An 18,437-nucleotide genomic window follows, 5' to 3' on the forward strand; every position below is an offset into this window, starting at 1 on the left:
AACTTGTGTTCTGCATGTGTTTTTAGTCGATGAAAGAGGACAGGTCAGAACAGAATGAGCAGAAATGCCCTGCAGCACACACGGAATCATTTAAGCTTAATATTACCTCCGTTTTAGAAGATCGCGGGTTCATCCATCTCAATGCGGAATCACAGCACAGGTGTTCAAAACGCCATAAAGGTTTTGGCCACTGAACTGAGAAGTATGAACATGATGCGGTTGAATTTGAGTGTTTTGAAATCGAAAGAAAATATGCATATCAAATATCACACACACACACACACACTTTTGCTGAAACATGTGGTGTTCCACAGGGTCCATGGTGAATGGGTGGGGCTCAGCCTCGGAGGATGACCGTAATTTCTCCAGCCATAGGTCCAGTTTGGGCAGTTCGTCTGATGGCTCCATCTTTACCCACTGCAGCTTTGCCCAGGCCCTGGTGGCCGCTGCAGACAAGGCAGGCTACCGCCTGGAGGGCACTAGTCTCAGCAAGAGAGGTTGGTGTGTGGAGACCAGCTACACACTGCCCGACTGGAACTTCTACCAGTGGCAGAGGATGTGTTCCCTCTTGCTCTGATTTTTCCTCCTGTCATCCATTGGCTGATGTTTTCCCCCATAATGGTGGCTTAATATTGAATTTCCTCTCTACTGCTTGGGGACGCTGTGCCCAGGTTGTGCATGGCACCTGTTGTACGTGGCTGGACTGCAGATATCTCCCTATCCTCTACTTTGACTCGGTTCCTCTGTGACTCATTTGGCTGTGCACTCTTGCTTTCTTGGGTTAAATGAATAATAAATGGGTGATTTGTTATACTTGCAACCGTTTGCAGGCTTTACCAGAGTTCTTTCTCCTCTAATGAAAATCTTTACTTTTGTTTTCTAATAGGTTTTTGAATCTTGAATGATAACCTCTACCTTTCTCGATGACAGCCTCAGCTCCACTGTCTAGGTGTTGGCTCCTTATTGTCTTTATTAACCAGCTGGGTTGTGGTCCTGTATCCCTCCTGCAGGTAAAGGCTTGTCCCACAGGCCCCGGCCCAGCAGTCCATTCTCAACAGATGGCAGCACAGTCGGCACACACAGCTTGGGCCACCAGAGGGCCACCAGGCCCACGCGCAAACCACGAAGCCAGGGCACAGCACCCCACCGGAGAGATGCTGGTGCAGACGGTGAGGCAGCGACTGAAAACACATTTTAAATAGTTTATGCAGAAGGTTCTCTAAAACATCTGTTGTTGTTTTAAAAACTAGAGGGAGTTATATTAATATGATATTGGATGGAAATTTGTCTGGACAGTTTTTACTCGTAAACTACATCTAATAGTTAATTTAAGGCTTCATTTGATTCATTCTGTGGGTTTCCCCTTTGGCACAGACCTACCTCCTCCCCCGGAGCCTCCCCCCTCTCAGGGCCAGGGCCGTATCCAGGGGGCCCGCAGTATAAGCAGCATGGTACCCCCTACAGATAGAAATGCTTCATCTCTGGAGCGCACGCCTATGTCAGGACCCCTGTCCGGGCCGGATGACATGAAGAGCTCCATTGACAGACAGACACGCACTTCTCTGGAACATCATCGCCAGCTTCAGGACAGGCTGGACTCCATGGACCGCACTGATGATGGACGCAGTGGACACAAAACAGGTACAGTTGAAACAACTGAAGTCTTCAGCCAACACCACTGTAAAGTTATTACACACCTCATGTTCATTAACATGCTAACGCTAAAAATGAAGGGCTAACAAAATGATGTATAATATATACCAGTTCTGAGCCGCATTCCACCCAAACATAATCCATACAATTATTTTGCAATTCATTGCGCAGGAAATAAAACATCTAAACAAGCGCTTCATTTAGAAAAGAGATAAATCATTGCATCATAGCAAGAAAACAACAAGGACACAAGAGATTTGCTGCTGCAGTGACTTGACAGTGAGGGATTTTTCTCTGAGTTAGCTTGCATGCTGCGATGAGACTGGGCTCCCATGAACAGATTGCGCTGTCTGCCACTTGCTCTGGTTTCCAGAATGCCCCCCCCCCCCCCCCCCTCAGCCTCCCCAATGCCCCTGTAACTGTTGCCAATATCATCCTGCTCCGCTCCAAGTACGGCAGGAGGCCCCAGCAACTGCAATGCTCTCTAATCGCTTCGGCTTGCTTTTCTCACACAAACAGCAGCCACTCTACACCCCATCTGTGTGTGTCTGTGCTCATTGTGTGTGAGTGCGTGCGTGCATGCGTGTTTGTGACCATTAGAGCTCTCCATGCTGTGCGCCCTGCCCTCTTTGTGCCAGGTCTCTCTCAGACAGTTAATCTGAGACTGTGAGACAAAGACAGGTGCCACAATCAGCATCTTTACAAAAAACCCATAGGTGAATTCCCATATGTGTCAGAGTGCTGACTGATTCACAGTAGAATCCACTGAGGTCGGGGCAGACTCTATTATAGTCATTAGCTGAGCAGTGGGGAGCAGTTTGATGAGATTTCACGCAACGATGGAGACTGCTGAGGGTCAATGTTATGCTGCCCTGCAGCAGGGGGTGCCACAGCAGCCAGCAGTCCCACTCTTATTGTATTTACCCTGTTATAAGGCTGGTAGCTGCAAGGCCATGTGTGAGGCTGAGAGTCCTCTCTGTGGCACGCCCTGGCATAGCCTGTTGGCACCACCACTCTGCAGATGTCAGGATCGGGGGGAGGGGGGGGGGTCCAAAGTGCTCTTTGTCTCCATACATCAGATGTTAGATGTGTTTCACTGCAACAATAAAAGTCATAAATTGTGTCTGCTTTTCAAACTTTGAGTATGCCTGTGTTTTCAGAGGACGGGTGCCTGCCATACAACAAGCCATCCTTTCCCTCCGCTGGTGGCCAGAGCTCCTCCGGCACAGCCTCCTCCAAGGGCTCGACAGGGCCACGCAAGGCCGAGGGTCCACGACAGCCACAACAGTGGACCACCACAGAGCACGCCGAATTCCTGGGGACCAATGGACAGGGACAGTACTCTGGAGAGTTATGTGAGTAATTATGTATTTTACAGCAGTGTCTTACAATATAAGGCACTGCATATGTATAGTGAAAAATAGCCACTGTGACAGCAAGACTCCGGGAGGTCACTACAACTGGCTGTTGTTAGATGAGTCGTTAAGGCAAACAACTCCCCATGAAGCTGTAACTCATTTATGCTACGTTTAGTGAGGTTTAGAGGTGTTGATAGCCATATATTTTTAGCTTCAGACAGACTCAGACTAGCTGTTTTCCAGTCATTTAGTCTTAAGCAAATATTTGTTTAGCTTGATAAAGTATCTTTGTTTAGCTGTATGTCTATCCTTTAAAATGCACTGTTGTTCAGTATGCAAATGAGTTCAATTTCTTGCATGACTCAACAAACTTGCCCAATAGAGTTGATTCTTATTCAGATTTATGCTAAGCTAAGCAATTACCCAAAATATGTTTTTCCATTTTCTAAACAAACCTGACATTTTTTCTTTTTTTTTGTCCCTTTCCTACCACAGAGTGATCTGCCTGGGATGTGAACTGGAAACACCCTGGTCTCTCCTTGAAAGAACGAGGCCCTCCTTGTCGGGGCAATGAACTTTGTCCTTGTGTGTTCTCAGAGGGCAGGATTGCAGTAGAAACGCCGTGTCACAGAACTGTAAATGTGATGTATAGACACAGACATACTGTACATCTCACTATGTTTTTCGTCCTCAAGAAAATATTTTCCACCTCCTACCTTACTGTAATTTTCTTTTTGTTAGAAAAAGGCAAGCAAACAAAAAAAAAAAAAAAAGAAAACATCTGTACAAGAACAAATTTTCTGGTAAATGCCCTCGAGGGGGGGGGGGGGGGGGAATTTTGTTTCCTGTAAATATATTCTTTAACTTGCTGTTGCATCGCTATGCAAGCCTAATTCAGTTTGAGCTTTTAATTTCCATATACAGTTGGTTTTTATCTGGTTATTTGTATTATATGTGAATTGAGTGGCTATTGTGCCATAAAATAATTGTTTTATAATCCATTGTTTGTTAATACTTACCATTAATTATTATTATTATTATTATTATTATTATTAATTATTGTTTTTGCACTGCAATTTTTGGTGATAAGCACAAAAACATAGCTCCTGCTGACATGAAGAACCGGAATAATATGTGAAGAGGAGCTTCTGTACTGTAAAGTAAAGAGAAGAAAATTATATACTAATGTACAGAGAGATATTAAAGAGTACGGCTTTGTTAACAGACAGCAACAAAAAAGGCACCCATTTCCATGGTTGAGACTAATTGGGTGGCAAACAGACAAGGTTCCCGAGGGTCTGAAGGGCAGATATGAGGCTGGGAGAATTGTACACAGAGGATACTGTATTACTGTAGGTGACCGAGTTGATTATTTAATTTTCAATTAGCGCTCTAAATCAATAGTTTGATTAAAGAAACATTTAGTGGTCAATGTTTTGGGCAACTCCGGGCATTGCCCTGTCTTCCGAAACAGACTGAGGGAGTTCATTTTTTATCTTTTCAAATCTTTTCCAAGTAAAAGTTTTCATGATTAACTGCCTAAATAATGTTCCTACACTGAGTATACGCTCCTCGTTGAGTATAACAGCACACAAACTATAAAACAGCCAAAAGGGAGGAAGAATCCGTGAAATCTGTCCTCATGCTGTACTTCAGTAATAGCACTTACAGACGCAGATGTATAATTCTTCTGTAGCCTTAATAGGCCAGCAGACATCACAAAGGAGTTTTTTGTGGGATGAGTAGCAATGATACTCCCAAACCTGCCTAAAATATCAGTGGAGTATAATTTGTTTACACCTTTTATGTTTAGAGTTTTATGTTCCAACATTTTAATATTGTTTGCTTTTTAAAGCACTTCCTGTTTTATGTTCGTCATGTTATCTGTGGTACAGTTGTCATCCAAGAAAGCAACACAATTACCTGTTCGGCCCAGCTGAGTGCTGTTAAAATTAGGTAATCTATTAAAGTAGTTGTTGCTTTAAAGGTTGATGCCTCAGTTACCGTTAGACTATGGTCAGCACAGCCTTGTGTCGATAACTTTGAGAAGAAAAGGTCTGTGTGTACGATTTACAACGTAGCTTAGAGTCACTGTTTGATCCCATAAAGTGACAATGGAGAAAAGCCTTGATTAGTAACTAGCAGGCCCCACTGCCTCCATGTCTACAGCCACAGTGTGGAGCAGAACACTTTCTTTCTGCCCGACCGCCACAAAACACACACTTATCATCTGCCGCTTCCGACTTCTCAGCCTCTGAATCTCAATTCTTTTGTCTTTTGAGACAACTTTTTCATTGGTTGTCCTTTTTTAATGAAAAGCTTGTTTCTTTGTATGCCTTTTATGGACTCCAAAACGCTGCTTACAACAATGTTTTCAATATTATTGTTCAGGATTTTTGTGGTTAACTGACTGTTTGTTTTGTCTTTTTTTGTACTGCTAATGTTGATAAAAGGGGGGGTGGAAACTAAAGGCCGTCAGATGCTGTTGTACTGTTGTCGTCATGCCATCGTCATTTTATATCATCCACCCAGTGGCCAGTGTTCTGGAAATGAGGTGCAAAGAGTATCTCAGGTTATTTTACATTCTGGTGGTGTTTATGTATGTGTATATATGTGTATATATCCATACGCATCTCCACTTGATTATGCCATTCCATTTTCATTGACAAGAATATCCCTCTCTCACGTCCGATTCTGTCGTCCCCTCTTTTCTTTTTCTGCTGTGGATTTTGATTCTGAGTATAATGTGCTGGTTCATCCACCTTAAGACAAGATGTCAGTAAAAGAACATACCAAATTAAGATTGATATTTCTAATGTCTAATGCGTTTTAGTGTCTCTTTAATACTCATTGTCTTCTTTTGAATCACAGTGTCGTTTTGTATTTATTAAAAATGATAATAAAAGTATATTGTGAAATATGCATAAAGATTGGTGGAATATAATATGTGTTTTTTTTTCGTTCCTTGTAAAGTTTGCTGTCAGAGCCGAGCAGCGAGGCCATAAGGAGATGATAGGCACACTGTGCTCACAGCACGGTGGAATGCCGGGTCAGTAGTCGTCTGAGTCACTCTTCGTCCTGCATGTTCACCGCACTGCTCCTCTCATGTCAAAACTAAAGCGACTCAAAACATTATCAAACACAAGGAGCAAAAACGCTCACAATTTGCTTGTCAAGACAATAGAGAAAATGTCTTTTTGGAAGGATGAAAGTACTTTGGCTTTCCCTCTCTTTTGTTCATTTTCTCAATATTGTTGATTCTTTGTAGCCTATCTGTGTGTTGCCTTTTTGCTATAAAAGATTAAAAATTATGACAAAAAAGAGAAAGTTGTTGGGTGAAGTCTTTCTGTACAGTATGGGGTGAGGTGACACTCCGATCCAATGCCATTTCTACAGTACATCTGCTTTTTTTCTGTAAACCACTTTCTGTATTCACTTGCATGTCCTTGTCCAAGAAGAGAGTGGATCAAGAAAATAAAACTTTTACAGTCTCATTCCCATGTTCTGTAAGATAAATCCATTTTCTTTTATTTCCTTGTACCTGGATCAATATCAAATAAAATATTTTTGAAAAATGATATTGCCTAAAATGATGTTTGTTTTATGGGTAGATAGAGAGACTGTTTTCAGGGGGAAATAACAAGCCACAAATAAAACAAAGAAGTAAAAATGTCTCTTAGCTGTAATGTTTTTGTTTTTGTAGACTGCTTCCTTATATTCTAGCCAAGACAACATGAAAAATGGCAAGTGTGTCTGCTTGTCCAAACGCATGCTTCCTCTGATATCTTGATAGTATTTGACCCAGCAACAACATGTGTGTAGTCCTTTTGTGCTGTGTGTGTGTGTGTGTGTGCAATAGAGATGTGTAGCCTAATCTGTGATTGTGAACGAGCTCCTGACTCAGCTGTGCTTTTTATGTCAAACCAATCCCAACCTTGATCCTTCTAGAGGAGCAGCTTCAAACAAATCCAAATCTCCTATATCTCTGAGACAGGCAGCTTGCTTTCAAGCTCTCTTCCACGGAGCTCACAGTAAAATAACTAGTGAAAGAAATGCAAAACTGGATATACAGTTTATAAATTAAGAACAGCTTCTATGCCAGCATTATGTACAAATATAAATTAACAAAAAAAGTTTGTTCTTTATCTTCCATACTTCAAACATTTTCCATATTCCTATTGCTATTCAACTGCTGAAAGATTAGTGTATAAGTGCTTACAAGTATATGATGGAAGTATATGATTGCCATTCTTATGCTCACTTCTGTTTCATTCATTGTTGATACCATTTGATAAACAGATTTTGTGCAACATGTAACCATTTTAGACCACTCTTTTAGCTTTCTTTTCAGCTATTAGATTATGAGCACTTGTGTTCTGGAAATTGCTCAGAAAGCCATTCATCCTCTGAATACCCTCTAGGTCTCTAGTCTGTGGTTGTAAAGTTGAATGAGGACGTGATTATCCTAGAGGTCACAATAGGTCATTTTATACAGTGACATCAAGTTCAGACCATCAAACAATGGTCCTACTACAATGAAATGGCTACTATGGGGACTAATGTCAAATACACCATTTTAGAATAGGCAGAAATAACACATTTATGCATCATGCACAGTCTGTGCCCAAAACTGCATGGGATGAGTATAAAGTGGGCATACCTGCAACCTCATGGGTACCCATTAAACTCATTCAGATATCTTGAGGTGAGAGGTCAAGGGACCCCTTTGAAAATGCCCATGCCAGTTTATCTCTTGACCAAATTGAGCTAACTTTGGACCATTATTTAGCCCCCTTCTCGAAAAGCTAGCATAAGTAGCATCTTTTTTTATGGTGCACATAGGATTACAGTGCAAATCATATAACTGCAATGCATCTGATTCAATTCTAGTCGGGGACCTTTCTTGTATAATTTTGCTAATTTGCTTTGTTTGAGGCAAGATATTTGGAAGAAACTACAACTTTACGCCACTGACAAATCGTTTGGTCCAAATCTGTGTTTTTCCAACAGCCCTGATAATATAGTGTCTTCACCTTTAAACTCAAAACGTTTCACTGATTTCTCAACCGAGAACACTTTTTAAGGATTTAAGGGGATGTATCGAACAGAAAAATGCTAAAATAAATCTAAAAGTTGTCTTATCTGCACGGTTATCGTCCAACTCACAGCCCGCTTTCCTCAGCAGGTGCTCCTGCTTGATCGTCAGACGACTGAAGGCCTTTTTCAGGCTCTTGTTGTCCACGATAGTAGTGATCCAGTAGTTTAGTTCTCCAACAAGATTCGTATCAAGTAGCTTTTCTCCAGAAGCTAAAAACTCAAAGAGTTGGCTCTCCACAGTTTGGAATCAAGCGGTGTTCAGCTCGTGTTGAAGTCCAAGTGCAGAGTGAGGAATCAGAAAGTTCTGAGGCTATAAGCAACCTCGGTCGGGTCTGTTTCCATGGCATTTAGTCACGTGCGTGCCTGCGTGCCATTGAGCAATACAGAGAGAGAGAAATATTAACTATTTTCTCACATTTGTCAAACATATTTTTTATTTTATCTTTCAGTGCTCTGTTACCATTCATTACAGCTATGAGTTGTAAACATTACACGACCCGTCTCTGGTGGGGGGAGAGCGAGAGCATTTATATGTATATATATATAAATGTACAGACTTGATCAGATCAGACCCATCAGTAATGACACAGTCTCCTTGACCTTTACCTGATACCTCCATAATGATAAAACTGTAGCCAGGAAGTCTCTGTCTCCCTGTCAGTCACAAATGTGTGGCGAACAATACTAAATTAAACTTTTAATCTGCCTATCATTCCCTTCAACACAGATGTCGAGTAACGTTAATGTTCAGAGCTTGGTGATGAAATGACACCTGGAACTGTCACGGGGTGTGGTGGAGGACTCAAGTGCAGACAAGACCAGAAGTAGAGTGAAGCAGGTATTTAATGAATGATGAGATTTACAGGAAACTTACAGAAACACAACAGGGAACCCACGGGGCGGGGCGAGGCGAGGCGGGGCGAGGGGAGGGGGGGCGAGGCGATGATCTGGCAAAGAGTGACTGAGAGGCAGGGGTTTATATGGTGAACAGGTGAGGGGAGTTGTGCTGATGAGGAGGGAGTGCTTGATTAGTGATCAGAGGCAGGTGAAGGGAGTTAGGCTGATGCTGAGGGAGTGGCTAACAGGTAGAGTGAGGAGGGTGTGGAGCTACACAAAGACACAGGAACAAGGTAAGACAGCTACAGTATCTACGTTATTGTATGTTTTTTAATGACAGGTGTAAGTTAACGGTTTAACTAACAGTTTGTCAGGCTCCATTCAGTGTTTGTTGGTGGTTGAAAATACTAAAGGGACTCACAGGGCTGTCTGTTTTCATATCCGGTGTTGACATAGTTTGGTAGGTTGTGAGTGAAATGTGGCCCACAACACATACACAGCAGGTAGCTCTGTATTATTCTGACTTTTTGTGTTAGACATCTGGCTACATATGGCTAGTGTCTGGCATACTTTCCTGGCAAAATGTAAGCGTTTCATATAGGAGGATGGGATCCTCTATGTTCATCTGTGCCCGTTCATGTTCTGCACGGGGAAAAGATCATTTGTAGTTCATGTTAGTGTAAAGCCGCTTGCTGGAATTACACGTGAGGAAAAAAAACTGAACTATCAGTTAATCAACGTGTGTCTTGTCATAGAAATGTTTTAGACATATACAAAAGTTGTGTCTTTGTTTCCAACAAAGTGTTATTCTTGAATGCTGAAAATATCCCAGCAGGGGAATGTTATTTCTGCCTTGCATGCATACATGTCTTTGAATGTTTAAAATGGGAAAGCCGGTTTTGTTGTTGTTGTTGCTGTTGTTTGGAAATGATGAGAACTGATTAAATTACTACTTGAATTGTTCTTCTGCAAGAGAAGTTATATGTGCTCTGTTTACTGCAGTGGGTCCCAGTATGCAGTGTATGGAATGGAGAAAGACAAATGGTCACATGGTCTTATATGTGCCTAGTACAGTACCAACCAAAGGTGATGTGTCTTTTATTGAACATCAGAATCGGAACCGTTTATTGCCAAGTATTATTGTGTTCAAGTACGTTACTCATACAAGGAATTTGACTTGGTGCATAACAATAGACAATGAAGATCGAGACATTTAAAAATAGAAAAATATTAAAATTACAATAATATATGATAAACGGATAAAGGTACGTTAAAACAAGTATGTTATAAAAGTGGCAAGTGTATTTTAATATAAAGGATGTGCAAGGGTGTGTAACAGTAGGAAATAGTTTTGGGGAGGTCCGAGTCAGTGGGGGTCCCGGGCTTTGTTGATGAACCCAACTGCAGATGGGAAGAAACTGTTCTTGTGGCGTGAGGTCGTGGTCCTGATGGACCGCAGCCTCCTGCCAGAGGGAAGGGACTCGAACATTTATGTCCAGGGTGAGAGGGGTCGGCGACAATCCTTCATGCCCACTTGAGACGTGTTTTCCCAGCTGCACATGCTGCTTCCATGTCAGACAGGAAGTCTGTGATCCACTTGCAGGTGGAGTCGGGCACGTGCAGCTGGGAGAACTTGTCATGCAGCAGAGACGGGATGATGGTGTTGAAGGCAGAGCTGAAGTCCACAAACAGGATCCTGGCGTAGGTTCCCGAGGAGTCCAGATGCTGAAGGATGAAGTGGAAGGACATGTAGACTGCGTCGTCTACAGACCTGCTGGCTGCATGGGGTGGTCTAGGACTGGGTTGGTGAGGGTTTTGAGGTGGGACAGGACAAGGCGCTCGAAAGACTTCGTGACCACAGAGGTCAGGGCGACGGGCCTGTAGTCAGTCCTGATGCACATTGAAAATAGGCTATAGGGTGGAATTCGGGTACATATGAAATACCACTTAGGTTTGGTCTTATTTACATGTCTCATGGAAATTTGCTGTACCTTTTTTATTTCTTACTCATTATTTTGTAAATATGGGCACTTTTTAAAGTCTTACATTTGTGTTTTGGACAAATGAGGAATGTCATTGTACGGGCCCGTGAATCTTGTTGTGCGATTCCTTTGTGGTGGCTTTGGGTGTAATTTCTCTCATGAATGATTGGTTAAGATTTAAAGGTTATCCCTTGTTCTTAAATGTGTCAAACTAGAGAATAAGTTGGCATTAATGAATAATAAAGCATGTAAAGCTGACAAATTGAGCACAGTCTTAGTCAGTTCCTCATAAATGTCAGCAATTACTCGTTTTAGTTCTCTGTGTTTGGACTCTCCTCCTCTAAGCTTTTAATTCCTCCCTTTAGCTGCATTATTCTTGGCGCTCCTCCATTTGGAAAACATGTTTATGTAAAATCAAACAGCAAATTTCTCCCCCAAGCCCAATCCTTACTTTTGAACCAAGGCTGATGTTTTGGGGGTGTATTTGTATGAAAATAGTTTATTTATGTACGTTTATCTATCAGAACATTTTAACTGATGGTGCAGTGGGAGAGCATGCTCTGTAGCTGAAGAGCGCAAATCTTTTTCCTTATTGTGCTCATGTCTGAATAAAAAAAGCCTCCTCCTTCTGAAGTGTTTGTGAAGCATATGTGCACACGTGTGAAAGCCCTGTTTGAAACCATTATATATCATTCACATGGCCAAGAAAATTGTTCGGCAGAAATCTAGCTGTTAAGAGCTGTTTCTCTAAATCCCATTATCACCCCAATTACAAACCATTTTCTTACAAGATGACATGAGAAATTACGTCTGAATTATAGGGTCTTAAATGCATAACATTTAACGTGCACTCAGTTGAGTGCAGATTAGCCATGGGACACGATGACAATTTCATGTCACAATTATCACTGGCAAAAATAATTATAATTCACAATATTGTCCCAATAATCATCAAAACATGCTTAAAACTCTTTAAATGGTACTAAAACATACTGTAATCACTTTACCTTTTGGAAAGTAACATTTTTATTGCATCGCATTAAAACCAGACAATCTTAAATAAGGTAATCATAAGGTCCCCCTGCATAGAGGATAAGTAAATACAAATATAGCAACAGTGTGTGTAATTTCGTTCTTTCTTTCATCCATTAAAAAAAAAATCAGGCTCTATATTTTTTACTTCCCTATCATGATTAAAAAAAAAAGAAAGCTTTTTCAAGTCACTCATAATGATAATTCGCCACTTTCAACTACTTATCATATTTTGGTGGGGGTTTGGAATAAAATGTCTTTTGAGACAGAGTTCCTGCAACCCAGAGAGGTCCTTGAGCATGCAACTGCACAGTAACTGGGCACCCGAATTGTAAGATTAGTAATGGACAGACACAGACGTGCACACACAACTGACCTATCGCATGACTCTCCTGGCGGAGATAACAACCCCACACAGAGTCAAAGAATGATTTTGTTTGCATAACTCATTTCATGATATTTCTTTGGACTGGTTGGGAGTTTTTTTTGTGTTCCTGTTCATCGGAACGGTTCAGCGAACTACCCTGACCCTTTAAACAAACCCATCGGTGCAGACGAGGCAGGAACTGCTCCCATTTCACACTCTGTCTGGGCCTGGGGGGCAGGAGGAGTAATGAGTGCTCCGCTCCTGGCCAACAAAGCAACTTTCCCTCTCCACGCTCACATTTTATTTCCAAATGTTTACCAGTGCGCACTCTTCTACCTCATTTCTCACCTCCGCCAGAATTTGCAGCAAATATGCAGTTTGCGAAGATGTACCTGTGTCTCTGCATACTCCCAGAAGCCTGTGCTTTCATACGGCTGTGTAATTGTTGCATCAGACGGTTGGTGGAGAGGGTCTGTGGAGAGAGCAGAACACTGGTTAGCCAGGCTGGAGTAAATAAGCTTTGCTCAGCAAATACATACTGCAATAACATGCAAGTGATCGGGTGTGAGCGAGCGAGCTGCGTGTGTGCTTGGATGTCTGTACCAGTGTGTTTGTGCCGGGAGAAGGGAGCTGCTGTGTATGCGCTTGCATATACATCTGTGTACACGCGTGTGTGTGCATGTGTGTGTGTGTGTGTCTTGATGAAAGGAAACATCTATTGCCCGTGTTGCAGGATTTTTTTCCCCCTCATGCTTCTCCTCCCCTTTGTCTTTGGACTGGTGACAATGAGTGGAGGTGAGAGGGCAGCAGTACCAATGCAACACCATTCATCACACATGTCAAACATCTAGACCAGCTGGGGACAAGCGGCAAAAATTTGCATTTCATCCCTCTTCCACCCCCCCCCCCCCTCTCTCTCAGCCATTATCTCTCTATATTTCCTTCATAGCTCCACATTTGATAAATGGCTCCATAAACCACATCATTTTCCACCTGTTTGGATGAAAACATGACGTTATTTCCATATATTCAGCTTTGTGCCACAAAACAGACGAGGGTACTGTTCTTCTTTAATAAGACTATTATCCCAGTGCTGCTGAGTCCTTAATGACATTGTGGAGGTATCATATTGACTGTGTTACTGCTTAATGTTGAGAATAGTATGCAAGGCCAAGGTGGAAAATCTCTGTCTTTATTAGGGCTTCAACTGATTGTATTGTTTTCCTTGTTGATTAATCCTTTCTATTAGAGCCAGAGCCCAAGATGACGTCTTTAAATGTTTTGTCCAGCCAACAATCTAAAACCCAAATACCGATAAAAGCAGTAAATTGTCCCTTTGGAGAAACTGGAACCAGCAAATGTTTGAAAAACTGAAAGAGTACTAAAACTATTGATTGACTATCTATTAGATAAACTATTAGAATAGTTGCTGATTCATTTTCTGTTGATTGATTAATTGTTTCAGCTCTAATACTTCTTATCTAAATACCCAGCTTGGGCACAAAACACAATCTAGGTGCTTGGATACATAAAGCCAATAGTCAGTGATTATGCTCTTTCATAGAAAGTAACAAGTGGAGTGATTGCATGTTATCCATCAACTAACAATAAAAAACTGAATTTGCTCAATACGCACACAAACGCGTCCAGAAGCATGTTTTTACATTTCAAATCTATTGGCTTCCTTTTCTTCCACGCGTAACTACAGCGCCAAAACATAGATGACCTGCAACTCAATACTGTACTTTCAGTCCATTGTGTGTAGACAACACAACCTCCGGAACCTTGTAAGTTTTGTGCTCTTTTTTTAGTTTGCAAGTTATTGCGATGTTTCTCTCTGTCAGGATGGAGAGGGGGTGGGAGCGGGCGTTACATTTCACCTTGCACTCTTTTCAAAAGGGACTATTCATACAAGCTGAGAGCAGGGATGTTCGTGAAAGCGGAGCGATTTTATTCAAGAGAAAAGAAAACTGTTGGCAGAAATAAACGGTAATTGACTGTCATGTATAATAATGGTGAAGGCTGCTGAAAAGAAACTACTGTATGGATGATTTTACTTTGCTGACTTGAATTGTGTGCACCACAAATTGCCACTAGATGTTTTCATCTAAGTACAATTGTCAAATACTGACGGGGTGTACCAGTGTTTGAGTACAGAGCTTTTGTTGCGAGGTATCCTGTTCCTGTGGGACTCCTTGATGAACAATCTCTTAATCAAAGCTTAATTGTTTAGCATGATCCTGAGTGACCTGCTTAATGGGAACCCCCTCCTTGATTAATGATGTGTGTTAACGAACACAGTGGGAGACACCCCCAAAACCCTGTCTGACTCTCGTTAATTAAAGGCTGGGTCCAGCAGTATGTGGGACTGGATTATGCAGTATTAAGTGATGGAAATAAAAACAGAAAGCCTCACGTAAACTAATGTTTGTGTTCTATAAATCACCAGAAGCAAGAGATTTTCTTTTATATGATAATATATGCCCTGGAGTGTTTAGCCAACAGAATAAAAGAATACATCCAGTAAAAAAAATGGATTCAGAAATGTTTTTTCTGAACTACACGTTTCCCCCAGTAAAAAAAATGGATTCAGAAATGTTTTTTCTGAACTACACGTTTCCCCCGCATGTCCTTCAAATATTGTCTTCAAAAAAAGAAGCATTTCTAAACCCGCTCTCGGCCTTCTGCTTGAAAACCACACCGACAAAAGTAGAAGCAACGTTTTGTCTCTGGATTTATGAAGCGGGCCAGAAATAATATAATTGTTATACATTTAAGATATACATGTATGCATGCTCATGGCTTTCACACAGTAGCACTTAAACACGTGTGGTGGGCAGAGCTTTGCAGATAGAAGTCTTTGCCAAGGACCTGCAGAGAAACATGCCCTCACCTTTTGAATGTTACGAGGCTGCGGCTGTTTTCAATGGCACTGCGGAATAATAAACTTAAACTTTAGAATAGAACCTGCACACATTATTTAATAATTTTCAAGAACTTTTTTTTTTTTTTTTCTTCTTTTTGTATAACGTTTTATAACCTTGATATGCCGCAGCAGCATTTGAAACGGAGCACACTGGCAAATTGGTGAAGAGGAGACCTTGGTGTTTTCTTGCTGATAACACTCTGTCTTCTTCACCTGCTGCCAATGAGGACTACAAGCATGAATGTCACCACTCTTTGAGGCGTAATCGGTTAATCACCCCAAGATGGGCAAGGTCACTGTCGACATACGCTGCCCAACCACTTATCTTCTCCAGCTCAGGCCACACAGGAGGTGGGAGAGGGGCTGGAGAGGGGGAGGGGGAAGGGGTAATGTTGGAGATTATTTTAAAGGGATATTTCATGTTATCCTGCATCTATAATCTGTTTTGGTTCCCTATAGTTAAATGTCATCTTTGGTTAATCTATAGGCTGTATCGTACATTTTATATAGGTTGCAAAACTTGAGCAAGTCCTTGGTGTTTTTGATGAAGCTTAACATGTACCTGCACACCCCTACCTTCTCACAATTCCTCTTTGACTTTTTTTCCCCACTCATTACTTCGGTCACGGACAATAGCAGATGGAGCAGCTGCCGGTTTAATTGTCTTTATTTCAGAGGCATCTGCTTTCTGCTTTTTTAATCCGGAACACCTCGGCATCGGGCGGGCAGTAGATGCCATGTTTAGGAAATTGGAAAGTAAACATGAACTAACATAAAAACAGTTTCTCTATCGGATTGTAGTAGCTGTCAGCAAATGACAGAGTTGTGTGCTTTTAGGCCAGAGGATTTTTAGAAGCTGTAGATTGCCACAGCAACCTACAAGCTTACACCTGGCCTTGTGTTGCTAAAAACAAAACTAAAAAAACATAAGTAAAATAATATTAAACATTGTTGTGTGGGCATATTTTCCTCTTGCCATCTGCCTCGCATGTATTACTACACCCGTAAGTCTCTTAAATGAGAGAATGAGGATCCCAGTGGCTCTGTTCAGTTATTTTTCTCAGCTACTGAGATGTGTTGTACCGAGCCGAGGCTAAGGGAGAAAACAGCAGATGTTAGGCTCTGACAATCCTTTCTACCTTGGATCTGCAACAACAAAGCAGCTGAGGGGAAAAATGTCATCCGTGCATCATCCCTGACGGCCCTGCATGAATGAATAATTACTCTACTTTGACTCAGTTCAGGGAAAAGAAGCTAAATAAACCTCTAACCCTCTTACCTTGAAACCCTTTCAAAGGGGAGGCCCTGCATCCTGACGTGATAAGACGGTGACACTGAGGAGGCTGTGACATGCCGAGATCCTTCAGAAATAAAACGATTTTTCTCGTGGCAAAACGCTGGGGGAAATGAAATGATTCACCCCAGCAGCTCAGTACGTGCTCTTCCACAAAAAGAAGACATGGGGTTCATCTGTGAAGAAGAAGGGGGAGGGAGAACGTTGGAGTGTTTTGTTGGCCGTGTTTGCACGAACAGCATTTGTGTCAGGAAGGAAGTAAGGCTTTAGAATGCATCATTGTTACCATTATGCTTAATAATTTGAATGACATCTCAGTGCATGACTCAAAGGCACTTGTATGGGGGCTGGCAGGGGTTATTAGAAATGACTCCCCCAATGATGCGTGTCACTGAAGCAGCAAATTAACATGAGGAGATGGAGGCATGTTAAAAGCAGCAGAGAAATGGGGAGGGGGGGGAAAGCTGAGATGGAGGGAGAGATGTGAGGGGGAACAGGGATAGATGCGGAGAAAGATGTTGCTATTTTTCACTCTCTTTGTTAGCTGAGACGCTCCGGTTGTGGTGTTCCAGCTCCTGCTCTGTTGAAGCTGTTTCTGAACACCAGGTGCTTCTATTGTGATAAATGATTCTCAACTGTGCCGAACAATGGCAGAGGCAGCCAGACATATCCCTCATCAAATACTTCCACAGCTCCTCTTCCACAAACTACACAATAAGCACACTGGATTCTACCAGCGGTTCTACCACCCCACAAGACTAATAGATATTTTTGCTTCCTGTTTACCATGTTGTTCTTATTATAGTAAACATATGGTAGGTAACTGACAGTCCCATGGAAGACACGGCTGGAAGATCTTTCTGTTGGTTGACCAGTTTCTTGTCCATAACCCACCTATAACTGAATGTCCTGTTCTCTTTCCTCCTCTCTGCTTGAGATGGGAGGTTTGACTCTTTTTACTGACTGGAGTATCGGAGTGCCGCAGCCGACTCCAGTAGTAACAAACAAGACCGGCTTACCGACACTTAATAGCAACTTAAACTACTCTGAGGTAAAGAAAATACCTCTACTTAAACACTAGTTACAGAGTGTTGGATTTCATGATCGACCAGTAGTAAACAACTCAAATTCATGGACTGTAAATGTCTGTGGCATGGAATTTGTGAGTGAGTGATTTGTGCAACCTAAGTCAGACTCAAGGCAGGGAGAGAGAGTACTGAGTTGAAACAAGTGCCAAAGTGATGGTAGTAGTAGTAGTAGCAGCAGGTAGAAGAGGCGAGTCTGTGAGGAAAGTTATTCGAGATGAGCACCTGTGACATCCGAGTCAGTAAGAAGAGTTGTTTGTTTCAAACAATTCACTCATGGCTCGGACTCTGCTGCTAATTTTACTTCCTTTCTCCTTCCTGTGCTTTGCTCAACGCCTGTGCATTCTGTTGTTTCCCTGTCTCCCGTCTCTGACAGCAGAGGAGGCTTGATACATGTACAGTGCCTTCACCTTTTTCCACCCAGTAATTTATGCTGTCTGGGGCTTTCCTGTGTTTGGACGACAAGGCTTTCATGTCCGTGTAGAGCCGTATCGTGGGGTGGTGACACGTTCCTCCGTGTCCAGCATTAAAACAGACTGTAGCAGGTAATTGATGGGGGTTTACTGCCACAGGCACGCAACACAAACTGGGAGGAACCCCACCAGTTTTTAACCCCACAGATTGGATTAGTAAAAGGTTGTAAACAGAGGGGATGACTCAATTTTTTTTGTCCGTCAGATTTTATATTAGTGAGAGTAGACAGTGCTGTTCTCACATCATCAAATTTGATTTTTATTATTTCCATTTTTCTGAGAACTTTAGAGATTCTTGTTCATGTTTGCATACAAATTGAGATTTAAAATTGA

At 42.0% G+C, this 18,437-nt stretch overlaps 1 protein-coding gene across 9 annotated transcripts in view; it reads left to right on the forward strand.

The window, feature by feature from the left end:
* Positions 1-6,589, forward strand: part of robo2 (roundabout, axon guidance receptor, homolog 2 (Drosophila)) — a 245,935-nt gene extending 239,346 nt beyond the window's left edge. For 6 of the 9 annotated variants that reach the window (XM_031863437.1, XM_031863442.1, XM_031863440.1 and 3 more), the window contains 5 exons: positions 315-497; positions 1,011-1,169; positions 1,375-1,641; positions 2,814-3,008; positions 3,507-6,589. In XM_031863437.1, the coding sequence (XP_031719297.1) occupies positions 315-497; positions 1,011-1,169; positions 1,375-1,641; positions 2,814-3,008; positions 3,507-3,508 (806 nt within the window). In that variant the 3' untranslated portion in view covers positions 3,509-6,589. The remainder of the gene's footprint in view (positions 1-314; positions 498-1,010; positions 1,170-1,374; positions 1,642-2,813; positions 3,009-3,506) is intronic. The other 3 variants (XM_031863444.1, XM_031863445.1, XM_031863446.1) reach the window with 1 other exon arrangement.
* The last annotated feature ends 11,848 nt before the right edge of the window (positions 6,590-18,437 follow it).

The sequence above is a fragment of the Anarrhichthys ocellatus genome, unplaced genomic scaffold (genome assembly GCF_004355925.1).
Source record: "Anarrhichthys ocellatus isolate YVR2014 unplaced genomic scaffold, GSC_Weel_1.0 scaffold29, whole genome shotgun sequence".
NCBI classification, from domain to species: Eukaryota; Metazoa; Chordata; class Actinopteri; order Perciformes; family Anarhichadidae; genus Anarrhichthys; species Anarrhichthys ocellatus.